General features: G+C 39.2%; 1 protein-coding gene across 3 annotated transcripts in view; it reads right to left on the bottom strand.

Moving 5' to 3' along the window:
• LAMA2 (laminin subunit alpha 2) overlaps positions 1-18088 on the bottom strand; it is a 681429-nt gene that overhangs the window by 168304 nt on the left and 495037 nt on the right. For 2 of the 3 annotated variants that reach the window (XM_069598353.1, XM_069598356.1), the window contains one exon: positions 16483-16676. In XM_069598353.1, the coding sequence (XP_069454454.1) occupies positions 16483-16676 (194 nt within the window). The remainder of the gene's footprint in view (positions 1-16482; positions 16677-18088) is intronic. The other variant, XM_069598354.1, reaches the window with a different exon arrangement.

The following is an 18088-nucleotide window of genomic DNA, read 5'->3' as shown; positions in this document are numbered from 1 at the left end:
GAACCTCATTCCATAGTTCATCAGGCACTCAATCTGTCAGATCTAGGCCCTTAAATCTATTTCTCACTTCCACTGTATAATCATAAGGGATTTAATTGAGGTCATACCTGAATGATCTAGCAGTTTTCCCTACTTTCTTCAATTTGAGTCTGAATTTGGTAATAAGGAGCTCATGATCTGAGCCACAGTCAGCTCCTGGTCTTGTTTTTGTTGACTGTATAGAGCTTCTCCTTCTTTTGCTGCAAAGAATATAATCAATCTGATTTCGGTGTTGACCATCTGGTGATGTCCATGTGTAGAGTCTTCTCTTGTGTTGTTGGAACACGGTGTTTGCTATGACCAGTGCATTTTCTTGGCAAAACTCTATTAGTCTTTGCCCTGCTTCATTCCTCATTCCAAGGCCAAATTTGCCTGTTACTCCAGGTGTTTCTTGACTTCCTACTTTTGCATTTCAGTCCCCTATAATGAAAAGGACATCTTTTTTGGGTGTTAGTTCTAAAAGATCTTATAGGTCTTCATAAAACCGTTCAACTTCAATTTCTTCAGTGTTACCGGTTGGGGCATAGACTTGGATAACTGTGATATTGAATGGTTTGCCTTGGAGATGAACAGAGATCATTCTGTCATTTGTGAGATTGCATCCAAGTACTGCATTTAGGACTCTTTTGTTGACCATGATGGCTACTCCTTTCTTCTGAGGGATTCCTGCCCATTTGCAGGTGACACCGGTGAGTGTGGAGCGCCACCTGCAGGGGTGCTCTAAGCTCCTGGTGGCTTGCAAGCTGAATGAATAAAGAGGCTTTGGAAGCAAGAAGTGAGGTCTGACAAACTAGAGCTGGATCTCTTTCTCTTCTATCCAGAATGAGAGAGGATTTGCTTTAAATGGAAACTAAGTAAAAGGAAGAGAAGACTGTGGCCTCAAACCTTCAGCTCAAGGTTAAGTGCTTGAGAAGTTTCAACAGACCTGTAAACATGAACCAATCATGGAACACACAAGCTGGAACACAATTAGGTACCAAATTGACTCTGTCTAAACACCAAGACACAGTTTAGTCCTCAAACTTGAATGGGTTTCAGAGTCATCTGAAGGGCTTTGTTAAATCACAGAAGGCTGGGCCATACCCCTAGCATTTCTGATTTGAGAGGTGATTGAATGGTCGGGTTTCTGATTCTCTGACTAAGCATGTGCTTTTGTAGCAAGCTTCCAGGTGAATATTAATTCTTTGTTCCTGGGCACCACACTTTGGATAACTACTGTATCAGCAGCAATCACATTACCTGGGAGCTTATTAGGATCTTGGGCCCCATCCCAGATCCAGTGAATCAGAATCTGCATTTCAGAAAGATTCCCCTGTGATCTCTGCATGTTAATATTTGAGATGCACTGCTGTGGGTCAGCGGCTCTGCATCTTGCTGCATATTCAAATCATGGCCATTTACAAAAATACAGTTGTCTAGTGTTTCCCCTAGCCACCTCCAGACACTCTGATTTGATGGGTTTGTGGTAAGGCCCAGGCATCAGTACATTTAAAAGATACCAGATAATTCTATCATATAGCAGAGTTTAGAACCACTGGGCCAGATGACAAACTTTACAGATTCTCTATCCTAAAGGGAGATGGGGTTTGGAAGAAAGAGGTCATTTTACTTGCTGTCTCCTCTGTCGAGAACATTTCTTTCTTTATCTTCACCTATGTGACTCCTGGAGAATCAGGGCCAGGGCTCAAGTGTTACTTTCTTGGAGGAGTCAGCCCTGATGACTCTGAAATTACTGTCCTCACACATCACTATTGTATTCTCTTTGTCTTGTTATCTTAACACTCATGCATGTATAAGCTATCTTTTCATTTTAAGATTTTTATATTGTTTCTTTATCACCAGAGAAGGGACCTTAATCAGCTTTGGTTACAGTGTCTAAGAAAGTGTCTTGCGCATAGTAGGCAATCAACAAATATTTGTTTACTATTATCTTTGTGAAAGGAGGGCAAAAAATATTTTGGAGAAGATCACAGAGTTATTACCATTTTAAAAGTTCCATTCAACCTCTAGTGAACATGTATTTTGGGCAGATGTTCTCAAGATAGAAGCAAGCAGTGTGCTGTTTTTCACTTTCAAGATCTTGAAAGATACTTGATAATATGACATTTCACTATGCTTTTTAGGGTAGGGTGTTCTTCAGAATACATTGCTAGTTCTTCCTCTAACTTATTTAGGATTTATAACCTACCCATTTCTAAGAGGAACTGAGTCAGCTCATTGATAATGGTATGGCTTGAGGCTCCTCACTGATGGTTCCAGAAACTTCCAGGGAAAAGTTTTCTTAGTAATTTCAGTTTTTACTTCATACGAGCATAAATCAGGGGCTGGAATGCAGAACTAGGTCTGATTTACTGTAAAACACTGCAGAGTAAATTGGTGAGCTAGAATGCCAAGAGGCATGATGAATACGGATTTTTCTCTCATTTATTCTACCCCCTGTCCATCTGTTTTGGTTTCTCATCTTCAGTTGTTGAAATGAAAATGTATTTAATTGCTCTTTCAAGGACTCATAATTCCATTTTACGTCTCTGCGTCCAAAGGTCTATTATTATACTAGGTCTTATGCTCTGTATTTGCTTTTGGGGGAACAAAGTACAAGCACATTTCCATAAGTGAAGGCTAAGTTTTATAGTATGCTCCAAGTAATATACTAACACATATCCAAAATGGGTCAGAAAGACTTATGAATATGACAGCTATGGGGTTTTTTCAAAGCTTCTGTACAAGTCTAGTTCATGCAGTTATAAGATAAACACATGGGGAAATGTGCCCTTTACATAATGGTTTGCTAATTTTATCCTGACACAAAATATTTAACTTACACCACAAGCTACTTTCATTTGTCCTCAAAAAGTCTGAAATGTCTGGCAACAAACACTGGAAATGGGATGCAAATTAAAACCACATTTAATTCAGTATGATAGGAAAGATCTGAAGTGTGTATAGAGACAAGGAATATTCACATTACATAAACATTGTTCTTTGATAAGGGTGCAGTAACTACTCATAACACCTATCATATAATCAAGATCCCCAAGGAACCTCTCCAACCATTCTCCTGTTAAGCAATAGAGATAAGTTATAAAATGAGATTCTGCCTGAAATGCATGGGAGCAAAAAGCAAATATTTTAAGACTATGATTATATTTTACATGACTAAATGTTTCTGAGGCCTTTCCTATGAAAGTGTCAGGATAAATTTGTGTCTAATATTAACAAATGCAGTACTAACTTCAGATTGTTATAGCTGGGCACATGTAAGGAGCAAATCATGCAGCTGAAATTACAGATCGTTCCATTAGCAATTAGTACAAAATACTGCATTTCTACTAGAGTCCCCCATGCATAATAAGCACTGGCTTACTGTCACAAAAAATTTACCCACCACATCCAAACCAAATAATCTGAAGCTGAAATGAGAGCACTGCATATTTTTAAAAAGGCCAAACCTATTAACCAATTTTAGGTAAAGATACACAAACTGTCCACTCTAAGCAAATAGGGATAAAATGAGTAAATACACATTTCTAACAAAAGAAAAAAGCTGTGTGTTAATGTGTGCTTTAACTTAATTCTTCTACATTAAGGCCATTGCTTGTCTCTTGTATATGGATTAAAATTTTTTTAATTTATTTATTTGGCTGTGCTGGGTCTTAGTTGCAGCACAGGGGATCTTTCAGTTGCAGCATGTAGCTTTGTGCACATGGAGCTAGTTCCCTGACCAGGGACTGAACTCAGGCCCCCTGACTTGGGAATAAGGAGTCTTAGACACTGGACCATCAGGAAAGTTTCTCGGTATGGATTTTATGTTTCTCTCTTTCCTCTTCAAGAAGAAAGTTTTAGATTAGCATTTATTTAAGACTTGTTAAATGAAATCAGTTATTCTATATTATTTATAGATAAATATCTTCTAAAATAAAAATGTGGCTTCAAATCCATTAAAAAGGCTTTTTATTTTGCCTGTTAGTTCTTTGAATAGAGGGAAAGGTTTTCTGTAGATTTTGGATGAGGCTGATAATTTATTCATGTGACAAGTTGTGAGGTATATAAATATTAAATAAAATTATGTACATAAATATATATTTAAAATAAGTTCAATATGGTTCTTGGGCTTCCCTCATAGTTCAGTTGGCAAAGAATCTCCCTGCAATGCAGGAGACCCCAGTTCAATTTCTGGGTTGGTAAGATCTTCTGGAGAAGGGATAGGCTGCCCACTCCAGTATTCTTGGGCTTCCCCTGTGGCTCAGCTGGTAAAAAAATCCACCTGCAATGCAGGAGACCTGGGTTCAATCCCTGGGTTGGGAAGATCCCCTGGAGAAGGGAACAGCTACCCACTCCAGTATTCTGGCTTGGAGAATTCCATGGTCTGTATAGTTCATGGGGTCGCAAAGAGTCAGACATGACTGAGTGACTTTCACTTTCAATATGGTTCAAGTATGGTGCATCTCTTCAAAAAACAAAGGGAAGCTTTGAAACTACTACACGTAATAATGGGACAATATCTTTTATCTACACAGCATCCATTATGTGGCAGACAATATGTTGTATCTTGACTTCATTATCTCATCCAATCTTCACAGAAATTCTATGAAATGAGTACTCTTAATGCCCTAATTTTAAAGATGAGAAAAATAGCTACAGTCAGTGTTTACGAATCCATAAATAATATATTTGAAGGACTTAAAGAGAAGAGAAAATATAAGGTGATTATAAAAGGGGTTTTCTGTGACTTGAAGAGCCTAGAATTAATTACTTAAAAACCCAGAATTTAGCATATCTCATCAGAAATGGAGGCGCTGCACAAAACATCATGCTTTTGAAAAAAATGGTCAAATGATAACCATGATGATAAGAACAGCTAGAATTTACTGAACATCTATTATGCAGACTTGTCATCTAATACACAAGGATTTTATGGATAGTGAAATGAGACTTGGAAAAGTTAACAAATCAAATGTGGCCAGCCAGAATTCAAAGCTTCTATAAAACTTCATAATAGCATGTTTCCTTGCTTTAGGAGATGGTCTGTTTCAGAGACATGATAAACCAGATGACTAGACTATCTCATTTATAAGACTTCTAACTTTAGGTAATGTGATCAATTTTTCTTCAAGGTTAATCAACTTCCTGGATCTTGCAGAGTGAATGCTGTAATCAAATAGCATTTACTCACAAAGCCTGACTGAAAATTAAATAGTGATCCACCTCTTCTGTATGACAGTTCAACAACACAACTCCTTAATCTATTAATGGAATGGCTTTTTCAACATGATACACAAACCATTGAGACTTGATAGCCAGTAAGAAAATCATCTGGACTCAGTGATAGTTGCTGTTCTACATTTTTAGCCTGAATGTAGGTCAAGGACCCTGGCAACAAGAAACTCAAAACATGTTTCTCAAACAAAACAGGTGTGAAAAAGGTGAAAGGTGGGTGAACAGAAATTACTTTTATAGCTACTCTGATGCCTGGATTTGAATTACATGCCCTGGTTTAGAATTACAGAAAACTCTAGTAGACGTGTATGTGTGTGATCAGTCATGTTCCACTCTTTGCAACCCCATGGACTGTAGCCCACCAGGCTCTTCCATCCATGGAATTTCCTAGACAAGAATAATAAAGTGGGTTGCCATTTCCTACTCTAGGGGACCCTCCCAACCCAGGGATCAAACCCATGTCTCTTGTGTTTCCTGCATTGGCAGGCAGATTCTTTGCCACTGTGCCATACTGGCCTTTGAATAGGAATTAGGACTTGGGGATTAAATAGAGACAGATGGAGGATGGCATTTAAAAGGCTAGGATGGAGGGTGATCACAAGTCTAACAAACAAAACCTCATTCATTAAATAGCAATGAAGGCCAACTGATGGTTTTTCATCATCTTTCATTATGGAAAGTCTCATTTGCTTCAGTGATCAACCACTTCCACTATTTTGTCCCTGCTCTTATATATAGGGAACATATATACTAACTGGTATTACTAATCTACTTTGAGTATAAGAATACTGCAGTGCTCTAGTGATAATATATGAAGGCCTCTGCATTATTGTGATAGATTCTTGCTAACAACTGGCTATTGAAAGTAATAGTCTAAATAAAATAGCTAACACAAAGACCTACTGTATAGCACAGGGAAATATAGTCAACAATAACCTGTAAGGGAAAATAATAAAAAATATTCATATATTATATGTATTTTATCAGTTCAGTTCAGTTGCTCAGTCGTGTCCGACTCTTTGCGACTGCATGAACCGCAGCACGCCAGGCCTCCCTGTCCATCACCAACACCCTGAGTTCACTCAGACTCATGTCCATCGAGTCAGTGATGCCATTCAGCCATCTCATCCTCTGTCGTCACCTTCTCCTGCCCCCAGTCCCTCCCAGCAACAGAGTCTTTGCCAACGAGTCAACTCTTCTCATGAGGTGGCCAAAGTACTGGAGTTTCAGCTTCAGCATCATTCCTTACAAAGAAATCCCAGGGCTGATCTCCTTCAGAAAGGACTGGTTGGATCTCCTTACAGTCCAAGGAACTCTCAAGAATCTTCTCCAAAACCACAGCTCAAAACATCAGTTCTTCGGTGCTCAGCTTTCTTCACAGTCCAACTCTCACATCCATACATGACTACTGGAAAAACCATAGCCTTGACTAGACAGACCTTTGTTGGCAAAGTAATGTCTCTGCTTTTGAATATGTTATCTAGGTTGGTCATAACTTTTCTTCCAAGGAGTAAGCATCTTTTAATTTCATGGCTGCAGTCATCATCTGCAGTGATTTTGGAGCCCAAAAAAGTAAAGTCTGACACTGTTTCCCCGTCTCTATTTCCCATGAAGTGATGGGACCAAGATGTCATGATCTTTGTTTTCTGAATGTTGAGCTTTAAACCAACTTTTTCTACTGTCTTCCTTCACTTTCATCAAGAGGCTTTTTAGTTCCTCTTCACTTTCTGCCATAAGGGTGGTGTCATCTGCATAGCTGAGGTTATTGATATTTCTCCCGGCAACCTTGATTCCAGCTTGCGCTTCTTCTAGCCCAGTATTTCTCATGATGTACTCTGCATAGAAGTTAAATAAGCAGGGAAACAATATACAGCCTTGACATACTCTTTTTCCTACTTGGAACCAGTCTGTTTTTCCATGTCCAGTTCTAACTGTTGTTTCCTGACCTGTATATAGGTTTCTCAAGAGGCAGGTCAGGTGGTCTGGTATTCCCATCTCTTTCAGAATTTTCCACAGTTTATTGCGATCCACACAGTCAAAGGCTTTGGCATAGTCAATAAAGCAGAAATAGATGTTTTTTTTGGAACTCCCTTGCTTTTTCGATGATCCAGCGGATGTTGGCAATTTGATCTCTGGTTCCTCTGCCTTTTCTAAAACAAGCTTGAGCATCTGGAAGTTCACGGTTCACATATTGCTGAAGTCTGGCTTGGAGAATTTTGAGCATTACTTTACTAGCGTGTGAGATGAGTGTAATTGTGCGGTAGTTTGAGCATTCTTTGGCATTGCCTTTCTTTGGGACTGGAATGAAAACTGACCTTTTCCAGTCCTGTGGCCACTGCTGAGTTTTCCAAACTTGCTGGCACATTGAGTGCAGCACTTTCACAGCATTATCTTTCAGGATTTGAAATAGCTCAGCTGGAATGCCATCACCTCCACTAGCTTTGTTCATAGTGATGCTTTCTAAGGCCCACTTGACTTCACATTCCAGGATGTCTGGCTCTAGGTGAGTGATCACACCATCGTGATTATCTTGGTCATGAAGATCTTTTTCGTACAGTTCTTCTGTGTATTCTTGCCACCTCTTCTTAATATCTTCTGCTTCTGTTAGGGCCATACTATTTCTGTCCTTTATCGTGCCCATCTTTGCATGAAATGTTCCCTTGGTATCTCTAATTTTCTTGAAGAGATCTCTAGTCTTTCCCATTCTGTTGTTTTCCTCTATTTCTTTTCATTGATCACTGAGGAAGGCTTTCTTATCTCTCCTTGCTATTCTTTGGAACTCTGCATTCAAATGCTTATATCTTTCCTTTTCTCCTTTGCTTTTCACTTCTCTTCTTTTCACAGCTATTTGAAAGGCCTCCTCAGATAGCCATTTTGCTTTTTTGCATTTCTTTCCCATGGGGATGGTCTTGATCCCTGTCTCCTATACAATGTCACAAACCTCAGTCCGTAGTTCATCAGGCACTCTATCTATCAGATTTAGGCCCTTAAAGCTATTTCTCACTTCCACTGTATAATCATAAGGGATTTGATTCAGGTCATACCTGAGTGGTCTAGTGGTTTTCCCTACTCTTCAATTTGAGTCTGAATTTGGCAATAAGGAATTCATGATCAGAGCCACAGTCAGCTCCTGGTCTTGTTTTTGTTGACTGTATAGAGCTCCTCCATCTTTTGCTGCAAAGAATATAATCAATCTGATTTCGGTGTTGACCATCTGGTGATATCCATGTGTAGAGTCTTCTCTTGTGTTGTTGGAAGAGGGTGTTTGATATGACCAGTGCATTTTCTTGGCAAAACTCTATTAGTCTTTGCCCTGCTTCATTCCATATTCCAAGTCCAAATTTTCCTGTTACTCCAGGTGTTCTTGACTTCCTACTTTTGCATTTCAGTCCCCTATAATGAAAAGGACATCTTTTTTGTGTGTTAGTTCTAAAAGATCTTGTAGGTCTTCATAAAACCGTTCAACTTCAGTTTCTTCAGTGTTACTGGTTGGGGCATAGACTTGGATTACTGTGATATTGAATGGTTTGCCTTGGAAACGAACAGAGATCATTCTGTCGTTTTTGAGATTGCATCCAAGTACTGCATTTCGGACTCTTTTGTTGACCATGGTGGCTACTTCATTTCTCCTAAGGGATTCCTGCCGGCAGTAGTAGATATAATGGTCATCTGAGTTAAATTCACCCATTCCAGCCCACCTATGGGCAGCTCCGACAGCACACATAGAGCGGCCGAGAGGAGCTACCCCATTTCCGAGGTCAGGGGCAGAAGCCGGGAGGACCCCATGCCCTTGGGGCAGTGGCCAAGAGGAGTTACCCCACACCCGAGGTAAGGGGCAGTGGCCGAGAATGCCAGGCTGCAACGGCGCAGGAACGGCCAAGAGGAGCTACCCCACATCCGAGGTTAGGGGTGGCAGCCGAGAGGAGCTACCCCGCGTCCGAGGTCAGGGGTAGTGGCTGAGAGTGCCACGCTGCGACAGTGCAGGAGCAGCCGAAAGGAGCTACCCCATGTCCCAGGCCAGATGCGGTGACCAGGAGGAGCAACTCCATGTCTGAGGTCAGGGGCGGTGGCTGGGAGAAGCAACCCCATGTCCAAGGAGTGGTGGCACGTGGGTGCAGGAAGGCCTAGAGGAGCTATTCCACATTCAAGGTCAGAAGGGGCGGCGGTGAGGAGATACCCCTCATCAAAGGTAAGGAGCAGTGGCTGCACTTTGAAGAGATACCCCACATCCAAGGTAAGAGAAACCCAAGTAAGACAGCAGGTGTTGCAAGAGGGCATCAGAGGGCAGACACACTGAAACCATAGTCATGGAAAACTACTCAATCTAATCACACTAGGACCACAGCCTTGTCCAACTCAATGAAACTAAGCCATGCCTGTGGGGCCACCCAAGATGGGCATGTCATTGTTCAGAGGTCTGACAGAATGTGGTCCACTGGAGAAGGGAATGGCAAACCACTTCAGTATTCTTGCCTTGAGAACCCATGAACAGTATGAAAAGGTAAAATGATAGGATACTGAAAGAGGAACTCCCCAGGTCAGTAGGTGCCCAATATGCTACTGGAGATCAGTGGAGAAATAACTCCAGAAAGAATGAAGGGATGGAGCCAAAGCAAAAACTACCCAGTTGTGGACATGACTGGTGATAGAAGCAAGGTTCGATGCTGTAAAGAGCAATATTGAATAGGAACCTGGAATGTCAGGTCCATGAATCAAGGCAAATTGGAAGTGGTCAAACAGGAGATGGCAAGAGTGACCGTTGTCATTCTAGGAATCAGCAAACTAAAATGGACTGGAATGGGTGAATTTAACTCAGATGACCATTTAACTCAGATGTATTTTATATATATATATATATATATATATATATATATATATATATATATATATATAAACTGAATCATGGGCTTCCATGGTGGCTCAGTAGTAAAGAATCTGCCTGCAAAGCAGGAGATGCAGGTTTAATCCCTGGATTGGGAAGATCCCCTGGAGAAGGAAATGGCAACCCTCTCTAGTATTCTTGCCTGGGAAATACCATGGACAGAGGAGCCTGGTGGACTACAGTCTATGGGGTCTCAAAAGAGCTGGACATGACTTAGTGTCTAAACAACAACAATAAACTGAAGCACTGTGCTCTACACCTGAAACTAACTTTACATTGTAAATCAACAACTCTTCAATAAAGTAAATAAAATAAAGACAATAATCTATATAAAGACATCACTTTGCCAACAAAGGTCTGTCTAGTCAAAGCTATGGTTTTTCCAGTAGTCATGTATAGATGTGAGAGCTGGACCATAAAGAAGACTGAGTGTCAAAGAACTGATGCTTTCAAACTGTGATATTGGAGAAGACTCTTGAGAGTCCCTTGGACTGCAAGGAGATCAAACCAGTCAGTCTTAAAGGAAATCAACCCTGAATATTCTTTGGAAGTACTGATGCTGAAGCTGAAGTTCCAGTACTTTGGCCACCTGATGCAAAGAGCCGATTCATTGGAAAAGACCCTGATGTTGGTCAAGATTGAAGGCAGGAGGAGAGAGGGAAGACAGATGACCAGATGGCTGGATGGCATCACCAACTCAACAGACAGGAGCTGAGCAAGCTCTGAGAGTTGGTGAAGGACAGGGAAGTCTGCTGTGCTGCTGTCCATAGGATTGCAAAGAGTCTGACACAGCTGAATGACTGAACAACAACAAGACTAAGGTAGGAAAAGACTTCAAACCTTGGGTTTTACCGAGTGTCTGGAAAGCGCGTATTTTACAGACTTAGTGTGGTATAATATTTAGCTAGGCTTACTTTATGAGGTAAAAACATAGTTCATGATTGCTTTTGCAATGTTAGCAAGCAAAGCATCATCTTAAACTTTATATTTTAGATAATTTGTGACTATAAATAAGTGCTGATACATTCCTAATATTTCATACATATTGAATATAAATAGAAAGCATCAATTTGATATTTATAAAATATTTTAGGCACTCTTTATGGAATGACATCTTGCCAACAGCTCTATTTTGAACATCACATGAGTTGTTCAGTGTTAACTACTGAACTAGACTCTTGTGACCCCATGGACTGTAGTCCACCAGGCTTCTCTGTCCATGGAATTCCCTAGGCAAGAATCTTGGAGTGGGTTGCCATTCCCTTCTCCAGGGGATCTTCCCATCCCAGGGATTGAACCTGGGTCTTCTACATTGCAGATTCTTTACCACCTGAGCCACCAGGGGAGCCCCAAATAGGACATAAACAGATCCAAATTTTGTGTTTCCCAATATAAAACTTTACTATTAAATAAACAATGGTTTTCTTGCTCAGTCTCAAGTTTCAGAAAGGCAGGTGGTTGGTCTCATTTTATAAAATGACATGTACATTATGAATGAGGCTGAAAAAAGAGGTTGGATTTGTATTAACCTAACTCACTAAGGAGAGGCTCTCATTTGGGAAGTCCAATAAGACCTATTCAGAACTCATCAGCATCTAAAAGGAAGAAGACATTGCAGAGCTTTCTCCAGTCCGTCTCATTAGGAAAAAAATACAAAGGCCTTGAAGAAATCTGAGTGCCAGTTAATGTGTCTTTTCACCTGCATGGAGGGACTGCAAGGACTTCACCTGGCAATCTCTGATTAATAAGAATCTACCATAACTACCACAATGTTTTAAATCTTGGAGAGTCTCAATGGTTAGCAGAGGAAAAAAAATGTATGTACCTATTGACTTTACATATATTAATTTTTTTTTAGCCCATCTTATCTTTATTCTTTCTTGAGGGAACATGGGCTTTAAGCCCAGAAGAAGTAGATGAATAATGAACTGAATTAACTAATGTTGACTATATTGGGAAAACCACGTTTGCCCTTTGCGTCTCGGATTAACAGTCAATGGAGAGGTTAAGAAAGTATTTGCAAGACAGACCTACGTTCAAACCACAACTCTGTTGAAAAGTCAGGGTGAACCTTGGAAAGGTGACTTAAATCATCTAAATTCAGGTTTTAAAAAATCACACTGTGGATATAATAACATGTGGGGATGTTGTAAGAATTAAGTGCTTACCGTCACTTCTGACAAATGGTAGTCTCTCAATATGGGTGAATTGCTAAAGAAGTGAACCATGTGGGGTGAAAGGGTCTTTAGGGGATGCTTGAGATTGAAGACAGACACAATGGTTAGGTATGCCTGAGTATTAGTTGGCTTGGTGGGGTTGATAATGTTGGTAGGTTGAATCTGGATAATTATGAGAAATTCTGGTATCTCCTAATAAGATTAACATATTATTTGTGTAAATTCATGATAGTAATGGAATATCCCTATATAAAAAACCTGTGTCCTGCAAGAAATTCACTACTATATTTTGGATCCAATAAAACCCTACCTTTCTTGTAGTTGTTTAGTTGGTAAGTCATGTCTGACTCATTTGCGACCTCATGGACTGTAGCCTGCCAGGCTCCTCTGTTGGATTTCCCAGGCAGGAATACTGGAGTGGATTGCCATTTCCTTCTCCAGGGACTCTTTCTGACCCAGGAATCGAACTTGTAACTTCTACATTGGCAGGTGGATTCTTTACCACTGAGTCATCAGAAAATTCTGAAACCCTAGCTTGCTCACTGGCAATTATCTGTGCCAGCTACTAGTTTTTTTTTTTTTTTTTGAAGAGAAGGTGGTCAAGGAAAGCTCTTTCATGATTTCTACATTTTCCCTGTCTTCTTTACAGCATAATTTAAAATTATTCACTAAATAAAGAGCATAAACTATACAGGGAATATATAAATTCTTTCCAACAATATGCAATTCATCTGAGATACTACAATGATCATGCGCAGATCATGCTTAGGTAATTTATTTGCTAAATAAATTAAGAGCATAAGCAATAGTTAGAACCAGACATGGAACAACAGACTTATTCCAAACTGAGAAAGGAGTACATCAAGGCTGTATGTTGTCACCCTGCTAAAATTTAACTTACATGCAGAGTACATCAGGTGAACTGCCAGGCTGGATGAAGAACAAGCTGAAATCAAGATTGCTGCGAGAAATGTCAATAACCTCAGATATGCATATGATACCACCCTTATGGCAGAAAGCAAAGAACTAAAGAGTCTCTTGATGAAAGTGAAGGAGGATGGTGAAAAAGTTGGTTTAAAACTCAACATCAAAAAACTAAGATTATGACATCTGATTCCATCACTTCATGGCAAATAGATGGGGAAACAATGGAAATAGTGACAGACTTTCTTTTCTTGGGCTCCAAAATCACTGCAGATGGTGACTGCAGCCATGAAATTAAAAGATGCTTACTCCTTGGAAGCAAAGCTATGACAAACCTAGACAGCATATTCAAAAGCAGAGACATCACTATGCTGGCAAAGGTCTGTCTAGTCAAAGCTGTGGTTTTTCCAGTAGTCATGTATGGATGTGAGAGTTGGATCATAAAGAAAGCTGAGCACCAAAGAATTGATGCTTCTCAACTCTGGTGTTGGAGAAGACTCCTGAGAGTCCCTTGGGCTGCAAGGAGATCCAACCACTCAATCTTAAGGGAAATCAGTCCTTAAGACTGATATTCATTGGAAGGACTGATGCTGAAGCTGAAACTCCAATACTTTGGTCACCTCATGTGAAGATCTGACTCACTGGAAAAGATCCTGATGCTGGGAAAGACTGAAGGTGGGAGGAGAAGGGGATGACATAGGATGAGATGGCTTGATGGTATCACTGACTCAATGGACATGAGTTTCAGGAAGCTCTTGGAGTTGGTGAAGGACAGGGAATCCTGGCATGCTGCAGTCGATGGGGACACAGAGTTGGACATGATTAAGCAATTGAACTCACTGACTGACTGAAGAGCATAAACTCTATAGGGAGTACATAAATTCTTTCTACCAATATGCAGCTCACCTGAGATACTGCAATGATCATTTCCTGGTGCATTTTTTAAAAAAGTATACACATCCATGATGTGGGCCAAATTAAACTGTATTTTCTAAAGAATCAGCCAAAGAGAGAAGAACTAACGGTATGATACATGCTACTAATGATTTGAGTTTTAATTTATTTCTATCAAATGTGACAAACATCTTATATTTATAGTCAGCACAGATAACAGCACTATTTTATCTCTTTTCTTTATTGAAGTAACATGGTCTCCAGGCTCTGAAGAAGGTTTTATTTGTATCAGAGGACACTTTTCCTTACTATATAAATATTCTCTTGCCAGAATCAAGCTACTTCATCCACTCTCACTCATGGGCATTATCAAATTCTACTATATTCATATGTGACAAAACAGGACCAGCAGATCAATGTACTAGGTGAATTCATTCTTTGGTTTCTTGCTCTAAGTTAGCTTAAGGATTTAGAAAGAAGGAAAGGAGGAAGTAAAATTATCACTATTTGCAGATGACATGATGCTTTATATAGAAAATCCTAAAGAAACTGCCAAAAAACTATTTGAACTCATTAATGAATTCAGTAAAGTGGCAGGATACAAAATTAATATCCAAAAATCTGTTGTGTTTCTGTACCCTAAAGACAAACTATGAGAAGAGAAATTAAGAAAACAATCCAATTTACAAATGCATCAAAAAGAATACATCTAAAGAGATAAAAGGCTTCTACTGGTAAAACTATATGACATTGATTACAAAAAATTGAAGACAGAACAAAAAATGGAAAGATAGACTGTGCTTATGGATTGGAAGGATAAATATTGCTTGAATGAGCATACTTGGAAAAACAAAAGACTCCAAAGGGCCAATACAATTTTGTGAAAGAACAGAGCTGGAGGGATCATGCTCCTTGACTTTAGACTATACTACAGAGCTACATTTATCAAAAGAATATGATACTGGTACAAAAACATACATATAAATCAATGCAACAAGATAGAAAGCAAACAAACCATGATCTCATAGAAAAAGAGATCAGATTTTTCTGATCTCACCCCTAGAAAATTAATTAATTTAAAATTCATGGTCTGTTAGATTAGCATTTAGGTTATGAATATATATTATATAGTTGAATATTTCCATGTTAATAGTTAACTTTAATAACAATATTAAAACTGGTTGTATTATACTGGAAGTCCATGCAATTATCATTAAAATGTGCCATTTTACTTCAGAAGAGTGAATCTATATATACCAATAACTGAATATGATAATGTAAATGTATATTACATACTACACTTTATCTCCTCCCATCAAACTTGACATTTATCTTTATTTTAAATGCAATATGAAATATACAGAAAAGAAGAAGTTTAAAAATTATATTCCCAAATATACCCAATCTTTACCTTTTGGCAGATCTAAAAAGCCAGGGTTAGCTTTTGAGGTAACTCATAAAATTAGAGCACAAACAAAAATTCTAGTGAAAATGTTATCAAGCTTCAGACACACACAGATGTTAAAACCAGAAATACAAGCATATGTAAATACACTAAAATATGTAAATATTGAAAAAAAAGCACTTAAATAATTTCTACTTATATTTGTTAGAAAGAATTAAGACCAATATTGTAAATTTCCTCAAGGAAAAGAATATACCACAGTATAATGGTCCTCCCTATATTTATAAATAACCTTTTTAGATTATATAAGATCTAAGAATTATATTTAATACTGATAGTCAATGTACACTCAGGATGGCATTACTGAATCCTGAAGCAGTTAAAACAAAGGAAAACATGCGAGTAGAAACCCTTGAGTTCATTGTCACTGCTTCCAGGTTCTGTAGTACAAGAGAAAGTTAAGAAGAAGGATGCCCATGGATTTCTGTAAACTCAGAAAAGCCAGTTGTATTTCAAGGGTTATAGTGCCTGTCCATTTGATTACAAATTCAAGAGGATTCTTAAAAAATTTAACAAACCCAGACCTTTAATCTGTCACAAAGGCAATGTCAGCTTTAGGTAAAACTGCAAACTCTTAGATGGGGAAAATAAAATAGAATCTGCCTCTGGGAACTTTGCTGTAGGTCTTCAATGAACTGACTAAAGCATGCTGAGGATTTTCTCAGCTATTCTTGGCTCAGCAGGATGGAGACAAAACAGCAGGCAAACAGCAGAAGGTGGACAGACAGTGTCAGGGAGAACGAACAGTAGCAGTAACTATTGAGAAACAAGGGAAACACGAGCTATTGAAAAATAAGGAAAAAAAAAATCAGTCTTTCTCACTGGAAATGAGACAGAAATGGAACCAAGCCCCCCAAAGCCAATAATCAAGTTAGTATACGTACAAACACACTCCATGCCCTCGCGCGCATGCCCCTGTTCACAGCCGTCACACTTCCGCCCTGTGGCTCCGGGTCGGCACGTGCAGATCCCCGTGACGGGGTCACAGGGGACAGGCAGTGAGCCATGGGAGTCACACTCACATTCTTGGCAGGAGCCTCCAGGGCTGCTTGGGCTGCCGGTATAGCCAGGTGCACACCTGAATTTAAACAATGACAATGCAAAGGAGATTAATAAGTCATGTCTCGAAATTGTTGTTGTTGTGTGTGTGTTGTTGTGAATGAAACAAAATTGATAGCAAAAGTCAATAGATCAGGGGTTAACAAATTTTTCCTGCAAAGAGCTAGACAGTAAACATTGCAGGCTTTGTAGGTCAAGAGGCAAAATCAAACTCATGCAGTGAAAGAGAGAGAAATTTTCAAACATTTTTGGCTGAAGGAATTCAAATCAGAATATTAATCAAGTATAAATTGTTTTATAATAATATACTAATGGAAAACTGATATAATAATGAAAAGAATGGGATTCTTGTCGAGGTATCAAATTTACATGCATGGGTACAAAGTCACTTCAGTCATGTCCAACTCTGTGTGACCCCATGGACTGTAGACCACCAGGCTCCTCTGTCCATAGAATTCTTTAGGCAAGAATACTGGAGTGGGTTGTTGTTTTCTCTTCCACAAATTTACATAACTGTAGCTAAATATTTAGTATTCTCTGTTAGATAAGTCTACCTCTAACAAGCATTCACAGCTTGGGTGCCATACAGAAATAGGCAATGGGCCCACTACTGCTTTAGATTACAAAAAATTTTTTTGAAGTCTTCATTTTTAAATTAGAAATGAATAAAAATTTACATTGATTTCTGGGCTTACCTAGATGCATTCATTTTAGGGATCAAAATGACCAAATAATTCAACTTATTAATTTTACTAATGAGAAAAAGGAAGCAAGTGGCAATAAATGGCTACATTTTCTATTTAATTCTTTCCTTTTGATCACATATTTCTCAAGACAGATTTTTTATTGTGTCTCTCTGGAAGTGGATTATTTGATGTAAATAAAATATGTAACACTAACTTCAGAAATTCTAAAGGAAATCCAACTGAATGAACCCCAAATGCCAACTGTTCGTCAATCTTCTACCCTTCAGTGAAACAATTCACTTAAGTATATGATAGTTATGTTACTGTAAGTTTGTGTGCTAAGTTGCTTCAGTTGTGTCCAACTGTTTGAGACCCCAGGGACTGTAGCCCACCAGATTCCTCCGCCAGTGGGATTCTCCAGGCAAGAATACTGGAGTGGGTTGCCATGCCTGTCTCCAGGGGATCTTCCTGACCCAGCGATCAAACCCACATTTCTTAAGGCTCCTGCACTGGCAGGCAGGGTCTTTACCACTAGCACCACCTGGGAAGCCCAAGTAAGCTGGGTAACTTTTAAGAGATGCTAACAAGACTATATGCTCTGAATTACCAAGGATGGTCCCAGATTGCCTGTTGTTCTGGCTTAAGTGTTAAAAACACAGAGTCAGTTTCCTGGATAGCACAATAAATTATGTATATGTAGTTCAGCCTAAGTATAATCAACAGCTAGCAAAGTAATACTCAAAAT

Source organism: Ovis canadensis, chromosome 8 (genome assembly GCF_042477335.2).
Source record: "Ovis canadensis isolate MfBH-ARS-UI-01 breed Bighorn chromosome 8, ARS-UI_OviCan_v2, whole genome shotgun sequence".
NCBI lineage: Eukaryota > Metazoa > Chordata > Mammalia > Artiodactyla > Bovidae > Ovis > Ovis canadensis.
Note: the sequence above shows the minus strand (reverse complement) of the source record. Positions and strands in the feature narration are given on the sequence as shown.